This window comes from Salvia splendens, chromosome 15, assembly GCF_004379255.2.
Source record: "Salvia splendens isolate huo1 chromosome 15, SspV2, whole genome shotgun sequence".
Classification (NCBI taxonomy): Eukaryota; Viridiplantae; Streptophyta; class Magnoliopsida; order Lamiales; family Lamiaceae; genus Salvia; species Salvia splendens.
Genome location: NC_056046.1, coordinates 22,576,188 through 22,587,799, shown reverse-complemented (window position 1 = coordinate 22,587,799; position 11,612 = coordinate 22,576,188). Strand labels below are relative to the sequence as shown.

Here is an 11,612-nt window from a genome sequence, read left to right as displayed (position 1 = left end):
AACTATGCGTAGGAGTTAACTAACTAATTGATGATGATTCTCTCTCCAAGTGGCTTCCTTTTATAGGGAGGCCTCCCTTGATTTTTAGGGTAGACTTCAAACATGAAATGACTCTTTTGCCCCCTTGCTTGCGGCTGATCTTCCCAGCTATCCTTCTTTTCAATCTCGAGCCTTTTTGGCATGCATACTGGTCAGGATAACAACATCCCGACGCCCTTTTCACCTGAATTCTCCGAACATTCCCATACTGACTAGAACACTTCCATGCACACTTTAGCAACTGTTTTGCAGAATATATTCCAATTATGCACATTATACTGACCAGTAACCAAGGCCTAGAATACGACTTATCAAGAGTCATAAAGTAATATCCTATAATGATAAACAAAAGTTTAGAAATATGTGAAAGGAAATGTGTTTGGCAAAATGATAAATATTGAAATGAAAACGTACGAAACTATAAGGCATTATACGAATAAAACCATAAATGTTCGAATGATCAAATGCGACGAACGAGAAATAAATGATATGATCTGAACACGTCTGCCCCTATATGGATTAAATGTATACTCCGAATAGGGCAATATGAAATACAACGTGATGTGATGGAAATATGAACTGAATAATCGTGCATGACAATAAGCTATGTGATATGAAATGTGATACTATTGGAAATGTGAACTCCGTGAGAACTATGTGTGCGCTCGAAGACGAGCTAGATCAATGTGAGTTTTAAATGAAATAAATATACGAGTTTGAAATTGAGCGATATGAGGAAAAAGAGTATTATGCTTAAAAGTATGGAATCCAATGAATCATATGTGTGTTTGAAAGAATGTGAAATGTATTGATGATCAATATATGATAGAATTTGAATTTGTGTTCCCTTGAATGGGTTATATGTGTGCTCGAGATCTAGTTGTATGCATGTAAAATGTGATATGATTGATATGTGTGCCCATGTGAAGGCGATAGATGGCTAATCGAGACCTATGTAGAAATTATTAGGCCATGTTTGTTACCTTGAATAAATGAGCTTAAGTGTAGAAAGGTTAATTAGTAATCGCTATATCTGATGATAATTAATGATGCATAGGAATGTATAGAATTATATGATGTTTTCGGATGAAGTGATATATGTGAATGCGTGCCCTAAATGAGTAATAAAAATGATAACATTATCATGTGAATGTGAATGAGGAATTTGAATGTGAAAATACTGATTATGTGATTTTACATGTTATTTGACGAATGATTGTTGGAATAAGAGCTATGGATTTCACATTGGAACTTGTGCGAAAATCTCTCAGATAATAAAAATGTAAAGAAGATGCGATATAGTTTGATAAGTATGTTTATGTGTATTATTGAATCTGAGGATACGCTACGAATAGGAAATAACGTTATGCCATGAAATGGCATAAGAGAAACCATGACGTTTCTAGGATTAAGCAAATCCGATGGAATTTCGAGGATGAAATTTTTTTAAGGGGGGATGAGTTGTGATATCCCGAATTATATGACTAGATGAAAGGTTTGGATATGTGACGAGGAATAGTAGTTAAGTTAAACCGTAAGGTATGAATTTGATACGAAATGTCGATTAGTCAATTTTCGGCAATTTCTTTTGTCTGTGTAAAATCATAAATCGAAGCTAAGGGGTAGTAATTTTATACATTACAAATTATGGCCTAGAAAAAATGTAGATAATGTGAGGAATTGTTTTGGGCCATTTGAAGGTAATTAAAAAATTCTATCGCCGATTATTTCAGTTTTTAGAGAAAACGATCGGTGAAACTTTTGAAGATATAGACGGGAATAATTTTACCTTAAACTAGAATCTAAATTCTAAAGGAGGGTATAAAGAAATCCTAAATGTGATATCATATGGTAGGAAAATAAAATATTGGAAGATTAAAAGAATAATTAAAAATATTTTACATAATAAACTAAATCTAGAACCTTCTAATCAATTATATATTAATCTAGACTTCATCTTCCACTCATTTTCTTCAAAAAAAAAACAAGCCGTGCATATCAGCCCCATAGGAGAAGTAGACCTCAAGCTTTCATCTCCCTCTATTTCGCAAATCATTCGGTGAAATCGAATTCTAGACGCATATTCCCCGATGACTTGAGGTAAACCTTCTTTTCTATACCACTTTTTTTGTTATTTGAGTGATGATTTGGAGGATGTGTGGGCTGTGATTTTCATGCTTCATATGTGTGAGTGGAGGTGTGGTCTTTGTTTAATTCTTTCGATAGATACGAGTTTGTAGACGTCGATAACGTTGGGTTACACCCTTGGATTTAAATGTATCGAACCCTAACCCAAATTTCCATCATGATCGAAACCCTAGGATATAATTGAGGTGTTTGGCCTGTTGTGGATTTGAATTTGGTTGGGAAAAGTGTTTAACGTCGTGAATAACGTCGTTTGATTCTATAATCAGAAAGAAATCCAATTCTGGTAGAAATTGTGAAATAACCGAACATAGTTGGCTATAACTAAATAGTTTTGATATTATATAGAGTAAATGGTTGTTGATTTATGGTTAATGGGATGATTAAACATAAATGGATATAGAATTTGATACAAAAGTATGAGTGAGATTAACTCCTCTGTTTTTCAGCCCCATATTCCGAATTGTTTTGAATATTTAGGACTGTGAAAAGTTTGGTTTATCAATTTTTTATAATAACTCTGATGAGTCTAGAGAGTCCCTGATTATTATGGAGAATTTGGGAGTTCGTTTACTATACGTATAAACTGTCGAAATTCTGGTAAACTGCCCTATTTTCGTATGTTTATACGAATTATTCCGGGTACTTGAGCTAGAGGTAATATCGAATAAATAATTTTTAAATTAACTATATGGTGTCCAGGTGTTCTTGGAATTTTATGATGAATTAAAGAGTACAAATACCATTCATAAAATTGTTTAGAAACTACTGCCAGAAATGGGCTTATTTTGGTAGTCTGTGGGAAAACGAGAATATCTCTTAAACTATTAGGAATCTTTGAATGAATCTTGTTGGATTATAAACCAGCCTTCTTTGGGTATTTAAAAATATTAGGTCAAGCCTCTAAATCCTTCCGTATGAATATAGAAATTTTATGACGAATCAGTCCAGTGCAGTTGTATATTGGAAAGTTAAAGAATAAGAGGATATTAAGTTAATATAGCAAATGAATTTATTTTGATGATTTAATGATGAAAACATGATCATGGGTAAATATGAGTTATTAATTGGTACGCTATTTATATTATGCATAAAGCGAATGAGCATATAGTGCGTTTTGGTCACAAAGGAGTGGCTTAGAGGGTAGAGAAGTGTCAATGTGAAATAGGCTTATGTTCATAAGCCTGCGAGGTAGCGTATCCTCTCTGTGATTTTTGATTCTTTTGGTTGAGATGATGTGTGCTATAATGTGATTATATGTGAGATGTTATTAAATAATGTGCTTAAATATGCTTATAGTTTAATATGTGGATTCTTATGATTCTTATTAATTTTAATATGAATGATCTGTGGAAAAAAATGATACGAATATGAATAAAAGACATTGGATATGATATGCAATGAAATGTAATAGATTATGAAAAGATATCTGAATGTATATGAAAAAGAAGTTATCTGATAGGTAGAGCCTGAATAAAATGAACAGAAGAATATGAAATAAAAAGTCCTGTTTGCTTGGTCATATGTGTTGGGTACAATTGGCATGCCATAGGATAGCAGCGCTGCTTTATCTGTGATCACTCGTCTTCTGGATAACCGAAGCAAGGATTGTCTGTTATCTGATGGGCCCCTATCTGATCTGTCTGATCTTCACCCTAATGGGTGGTCTGATTATCTGTCTGCACCCTATGGGTGGTCTGTGCGGAGTCCTCTCGAGGACAAAATCCGCGTCTGGCATCTGATTCTGTTTCTGATCTGGTCCGTGTACCCTGCCTGTAACCAAGCAGATATTGGGGCTATAAGATAAAATAATATCTGATGATTTCTGAATAAATGATCTGTAATCTGTAATGTAATCTGTGATATATGATAATATAAGATAAAATAATATCCGATGATTTCTGAATAAATGATCTGTAATCTGTAGTCTGTGATATATGATAAGATAAAATAAAATAATATCTGATGATTTCTGAATAAATGATCTGTAATCTATAATCTGTGATATATGATAAGATAAAATAATATCTTATGATTTCTGAATAAATGATCTGTAATCTGTAATCTGTGATATATGATAATATAAGATAAAATAATATCCAATGATTTCTGAATAAATGATCTGTAATCTGTAGTCTGTGATATATGATAAGATAAGATAAAATAATATCTGATGATTTCTGAATAAATGATCTGTAATCTGTAATCTGTGATATATGATAAGATAAAATAATATCTTATGATTTCTGAATAAATGATCTGTAATCTGTGATATATGATAAGATAAGATAAAATTATATCTTATGATTTCTGAATAAATGATCTGTAATCTGAAATCTGTGATATATGATAAGATAAGAAAAAAATAATATCTGATGACTTGTGAATAAAGGATCTGTGATCTGTGATATGTGATTTGTCAAATATGATATATGATATGATTGTTGATCGGTCCTCACGGAGGAAATGATATTTTATGTTGAACGGTCCCCGCTCGGGGTAATTAACACGGAAGAATAGTATACGAAAATAAATGGTAAAAGGAGAAAAATGTGATACGAAACGATATATGATGATATGCGAAATCTGGAGAAACCAAAGGTATAAGATACAATGAAAATGTTGTAGTATAGAAATAAATATATGAATCTGTTATCAAGAGACCATAAGAGAAATATGACGAGAATGATATGATGAATATATATGGGTATCTGAACAGGTATGCTTTGGTGTGAAAATTATGAGGATTTGGAATATATATATTATAATAATAAGTCAAGATGATAAGGAAATGATATTAAGAATGAAATCTCTGAAGAGATATGAGTAAGAATATATGAAAAAGTTGTATGACGATAATACAAATAAGTTTGATATAATGAGATTGTAAGTAATTTTGGAGATCCGTGAAATTGAAATGAAAACAAGCAAAAAATTAAAAATGAAATAATTTAGTTATTATAGTTACTATTGTCTTAGCGGAGAGGGTTGGATTTTGTAGTTTGGATATTGTTATTGGGCTTTCGGGCTCACTCCCCCTCTTTCTCCCTCTGCAGGTTAGAGTCGACATTATGTCAGTGGTGTTGCGCAGCTTTGCATCTTTGGTGAGTCACTGGTGGTCAACTTGGTTTAGTAGATGTGACATGTTGTGTAATAGTTTAATCTTTAACCTTCCGCTGGATAAATGTTACGTTTTTAAATGTAATAGATTTTAATTGTGCTTTCAAGCTAAAAAGAAAAAGAAAAATTTAAGCACGGGTTTCGATACTGAAACGTGACATCACTTATTCGGTGGGTTTACCTACCGGGTAAGGGGTGTTACAAGTATTCCCACCGGTGTCTGGTTGGATCATAGATCAGTAGCTTTGTTGATTCGATATTTTCAAATATTGTTTTTAATTATAACTGTGTTAGTGAAGCCATAACATTTCCTTTTTTTGGCAAAAAAAACTTTATCTCCTCTCATACTTACTTTTTTTTCATCTCTTTTATTGAGTGAACTACAAAAATGGTCCTTGGACTATGAGTTTATCTCGCCCATAGTCTCTGGACTTTAAAAACATCGCCAGACATCCCTAGACTAAGGGTTTATCTCGAAAATGGTCTTTTTTCACTGTTTTCGGTCGAAAATATCCTTTTGGGGGGGGGGGGGTTTGGGTGGTTTGAGCAATTTGGTCTTTTTACACTTTTAACATTTTAAATCAGATATTATTTCAGTTATGTACTAAATCTGATATTATTTCAAAATTATCATTGTTCTTCCCTTTTGTCACCCTTCACTTGTTTCTTTATTTCAATATTAGATTTAATTTTATAAAATTAAATTTTAAATTTTGATTTTTAAATATCAATAAATTTTTTTAAGTAAAACTATTAATTCATGGACACTATAAATATTGATTAAAACTATTAATTTTTGTTATTTAATATAATATTCAGCTGAATTGAAGAAGTGCAGAAAAATAATATTAATCATGATGAAAAAATAAGAGCTATTCTATTTAGCATTCGTTCGGTTGTTATAATTGTTTGTGATTGAATATTATGAAGTTGACTAAAAATTTGATCATACTAAAAATTTTATATAGGAGTATTTTTGTTGAAATTTTCTAGTAAAATTTGATTGTTTTCAAAATAAACGAAAAATTATATTAGTCTTATATTAGATGCATATTTATTTCAGAATAAATCGTGTTATATGATCTATTTATGATTAAAGCTATTAAATATTGATTAAAACTAAGGCGTTATCATACATTATTGATTAAATATTAAGCACTATCAAATATTGATTATGACTATTGATTTTTCTTATTTAATAATTTTTATAATTAAAAAAAATTATTGATATTTAAAAATTGATATTTAAAAATTGAAATTTAAAATTTAATTTTGTAAAATTAAATCTAATATTGAAATAAAGAAACAAAGTGAAGGATGACAAAAGGGAAGAAAAATGATAATTTTGAAATAATATCAGATTTAGTACATAACTAAAATAATATCAAAGTTAAAATGTTAAAAGTGTAAAAATACCAAATTGCCCAAACCCCCCAAAACCTCTGAAAAGGGTATTTTTGACCGAAAACAGTGAAAAAGACAATTTTTGAGATAAACCCTTAGTCCAGGCATGTTTGGCGATATTTTTAAAGTCAAAGAACTATGAGCGAGATAAACCCATAATCCAAGCACATTTTTATAGTTCACTCTTCATTTATTACTTTACTCTTTCCACTTTAATCTTTACTAAACTAATTTCAAATTTTGTGCCAAAATACATCAACTACCTTGGGTGGGGGTGGGACAATGGGAGTACATGTTTTTAGGGATTGGGTAGTTATAGAATTTGATTTAATGGATTGTTCACCGCGTATGTATGTGTGTAAGTGCAGTGATGAATGAGTAGGAATAGGATGGGGTGAATGGCGACGTCTGCTTCATTCTGTTACATTCTTTTGTTGGGTAGCGTTGGCCGTTGAGGGGCCACATGCTTCGCTTGTGGTTGGAATTTTACCTCAATCTTCTCAACTCTCAATTACTCCCACACTCTCTCTCGCTACGCTCTACCTACAGTTTTCTCATTCATCTTCTCTCTCCCTCTCGATTTGCAAAGCCTTCCTCGGTAGGGCTTTTTTCTGCACTTGCTCTACCTAAATTTTGAATCAACTTGATTTTGATTTTCTGTTAGTATTTTTTATTTAATCTATTGTTTGAATTTTGAGAGCTACCTCTAAATTGCTAATTCGTGCAATTTCCATGGAAAATTGTTTATTTGTGTGCGTGTGTTCGTGGAGATGCTTATGATTGGGATATGAAATGGCTTGCTATTTTGCTTATAGAATTATCATGTAAAAATATGAAATGGTTTGGGTATTAAGGTATCAGTTTTACTGCTTCTGATGCTCTTTTTCTATAGGGAGTGCATCTCTTTATGGAGTAATTGTGTAACTGAGCTCAATTTCATGTCTTTATAAAACGAATTCAGTGCTATACTTTTCAAGAGCTGGGATTGCTTGAGTATGCTTGAAACTGTGGATTTAGCTTATAACATCAACTTGATTTGTTAGTTATGTTTTTTCAACAACTCAGATAGCTTCAATGAAATCTGTCCAGGATCCTAGCCTTAGCAAGACAGCCCCTTTTACTTGGTTATAACTCATCATAGAGCAAAAGTGGTATTTAAAGTGTTTTAATTTGATTTGCTGAGCAACAAAAGGTTATGCTGTGGACATTTGAATATGGTAGTCTATTTGATGCGGTATGTATTAGTTTCAGCAAGTACAGTGAATGAACAAGCCTTGACATCAATGAACATCAATTGCCTTGATACTTAATTTTGATAACAATCTGCAAGAAATATTATAAAAATATTGCTATATAATGCTTGTGCCCGTCTTCTCTTTCTGCAGCCTACAAATTCTGGGGAATGCTCTAGCACGGGCTGTCCACACTCTGCATAGATCATTTATCCATCTCTTTCGTGTAAGCTAAGCCTCCACAGGAGCATTGAGTTTAATCCATGGCTAGAGTAAATGGGGTTGTATATTCATCTTCGAAATCACCGCAACACCCTAAGTATATCATAAACCAAGGAACAAACCATCATAGACAGGGAACAGGACATTTTTCGCTGTCTAACCTAAAATGCATTTCAAAGCGATTTTGGCCTTTAGGTCGAAAATTAGATGCATGTATCGAACCTCGAGGATTTTCTTTGGTATGCCAATCAACAGAAACGCAGGATGCAGAAACAAAAGTGCGTGTCAGGCGCTACCGCGATGGTTCAGTTATATCCAGGTATACATTGCTTTGTTTGATAGTATTAAATCGACAACTGTGTAACACAATATGATTACCGATGGCCACCTACTATTGGGATTTCAATATCTTGACTGAGCTTTTTCTGATAAAATTATTTACATTTGAACTGACTGATTAATGAGCATATGTCTAGCAGCTATTTTATGGTTATATTATTGATTTTAGACAAATATCGTACTATTCTTTTAAAATTTAGGTCAGTGGTGCTGAACGTCAGATTTTGCAAGTTGCAACAGTTGGGCACTTAATACTTTTTATAATTAGGACTGTCTCATATTCTGAAAGTTAATTTTGATAATTTATGCTTTTGTTGCGTAGATCTCGAAGTGGAGATGACCATCCCATAGAGACTGGCAAAACCATCTCGTCTAGTCAGGGATTAGCCGAAGCATGCAAATATGTCTCAAATGATGCAAAATTCATGAATGAAAGGGCTAGAAATGATATGATACTTCTTTCACGGTATAATGACTGTCCAATTTTTCAGCACCAGTCCATTCTCTTTCTTTTTTGACGTAGTATCTAGAAAAATTAAATGGTTCTACATAAGATTTCTTTTTAATGTTTCTGTTGATTCTATAGCTTCAGCATTTTCAACAATTCAATCCAGATGAATAACCTTCATATCCACTCTGTAATACCTCCTATTATTTGCAATTTAGGGGCATAATGAAGTTGGATGCTCGTGCACGACAAGACGTTGCATTTCTTGGTTCAGAGTTCCTCAAACTTGATGGTAAGCATTTCTTTAATCTACATTAAATCATTAATCTTTGTGAACACAACCATGAAACAACTTTTACAGATCCAACTACTTTAGTGAGTTTTGAAAAAGAGTCTAAAAGATGTTTATCATGCTGAACTCAATTATGACTCATCAAACTAATAACTACTTTTGTTATTTGGTAGCACGTGCTAGGGAAAACACAGAGAAAATAGATCATGATGTAAAGAAAAGAGCTGAAAGGCTTCATCATGTAGCTACAGTAAGTATTATCTATTTCTTAACTGTTCCTAAAACATAAGTAAAGAAGATCTCTAATCAACCTCTTTTGATTACTACGTACAGATTCTAAAAAACATAGCTGAATCGAGATTGAAAAGTGCTGCTGACAAACACTGGAGTGATGGTGCATTAGAGGTCTGTATGGTGCTTTACACTGTCTTGTAGAAATTTTTTTCAGTCAGAACATCTTCGTCTTGAATTGCATTTTATATTTCCTATTAAAACATGGTTTTTTGTAATGAATTCTTTTTTCCCCTCTTTTATGAATGTCTTCTACTAAATGACCAACATACTAAGAGGCTTTTGTCTGAAATAGCTTTTTATGCTCTTGTTCAGGCTGATTTGAAGCGAGCTGACTTTGCTGCCAAACGACGTGCTATGGAAGATTCTCTGATGGCATTGGAGGTATTGTTATCATAATCAGACAAGCTTGTTTGTTTTGCTAGATAGGATAAAATTTTTCTTAATATAATCATTTCAACGAGAGGTTTATTTGTAGTTTTCACAAATTCAGTTTCCCTTCACAAGAAATATTTCTTCTTTCTTTTTATATTAATTATTTGAGGAGTCAGATTTCTGTTTGTTGGAGTTGCAGTTTCTCAAAAACATTCATGGTATGATGGTGAGCAAAATGCAGAGATCGTAAGTTTCTAACAACAATATGTACTCCTCATCGTTCAAGATATATGAATATTTCCTGACTAAAACAATATGATCCGCACAGGAAAAGAGATCCTACAGATGCTACTGAGGCCAGAAGACATGTAACACTTGAAAAGAACGGGAAAACTCTTGAGTTTCTCCCAGGGGAGGTATCTACAGATCGTATTGATGCCATTCAGGTTAGTGTGGACAAGATCTGTACATAAAAATGATAGTAACCTTGTTAAAAATCTTTATTCTGAGCCTTTGTGTAACACAGGAAGCTTACGAGAGCATGGCTTCTGCACTCTCTGTAGCTGATGGAATTGACTATACAGACCCTGAAGAGGTCTACATTCAGTTGAATACAAACATATTCAGTAAATTCTCAAATTCCCAATTCTTTTCTCATACACTTATTCTCTGTTTGCAACAGTTGGAGTTGCTCGTGGCAGCTCTTATTGATCTCGATGCAATGGATGGCAAAAGCAGTGTATCTCTATTGGCAGAGTGCTCAAGCTCTCCTGATGTCAGCACTAGGTATCTGCTTCTGTTACCCTTCTTCTTCTTTGCTCCATTTGAAAAGGAATAAACATCAATGTTGTGAACTTTATGAGTCAGGTTTTCCCGTTGCCTCCACATACCTTTATGATCTCTGAATTACTCATTTTTTTTTTCGATTTTTATCATCATTGAGCAGGAGAGCGCTAGCAAATGCGTTATCAACAGCTCCATCAATGTGGACTCTAGGAAATGCTGGCATGGGAGCTCTGCAGGTAACAATTCCCAGTCACTCTCTTGAGACCAGTTTGCCTCTGAAATACTCGCATTGCATGCTTACAGAGGCTGGCCGAAGATAGTAATCCTGCAATCGCGGAAGCTGCAACACAAACCATCTTTGAATTGAAGAGACAGTGGGAAATAGAGGAAGGTGATAGCTGGAGGTTCATGATGAACCAAAGTGCTCAAGTAGACAACAAAGATGCTGATGATACTGAATCTGATTAGGAATCCATATTTGTTTATAATCTCTAGACTATCATTGGGTCCTCCTTTTTACTAATTTACCTGATGCTTATTCAAATCTTCCTTTTTGTATAATTATCTGTAAAATAAAGTGAATTAATTAATGCCAATTTAGTAAAGCACATTCAAAGGATAATCTCCTTAAAAGTGACATTAAGTAGTTTGAAAGGATAAGGGCCCATTGCTTTGCCTCCTTGTGCTCAGCCAAGAAACGGGCTAAAACAGATCCGATTTTTGGAAAGTGTGGGATATGTCAGTTGCTTTAACAACAGAAGTAGGTGATTTTTATCTACTAGTTCATAATGGTATAAGCTAATACATGCTAAAGACTGCACAAAATGGGAAGTACTAATATGCTAATAATAATGTATTTGTTGTGTTGTTAACGGAATCAGCTATATTATACTTCCTCCGTTCTACGGTAGTTGAGTTC

General features: G+C 33.2%; 1 protein-coding gene across 2 annotated transcripts; it reads left to right on the top strand.

Moving 5' to 3' along the window:
- The first annotated feature begins 7,048 nt into the window (after positions 1-7,048).
- LOC121767397 (senescence-associated protein SPA15, chloroplastic-like) lies at positions 7,049-11,315 on the top strand. 2 transcript variants are annotated; one of them, XM_042163663.1, is made up of 13 exons: positions 7,049-7,306; positions 8,094-8,481; positions 8,824-8,967; positions 9,168-9,241; positions 9,415-9,491; positions 9,575-9,646; positions 9,848-9,916; positions 10,107-10,153; positions 10,236-10,353; positions 10,434-10,502; positions 10,590-10,693; positions 10,854-10,925; positions 10,997-11,315. In XM_042163663.1, exons 2-13 carry the CDS (start codon positions 8,204-8,206, stop codon positions 11,058-11,060), a joined length of 1,188 nt encoding a protein of 395 aa, XP_042019597.1. In that variant the 5' UTR covers positions 7,049-7,306; positions 8,094-8,203; the 3' UTR covers positions 11,061-11,315. The 2 variants fall into 2 exon arrangements, with proteins under 2 accessions (XP_042019597.1, XP_042019596.1); XM_042163662.1 differs by having other exon boundaries at positions 7,050-7,306; positions 10,854-10,929.
- The last annotated feature ends 297 nt before the right edge of the window (positions 11,316-11,612 follow it).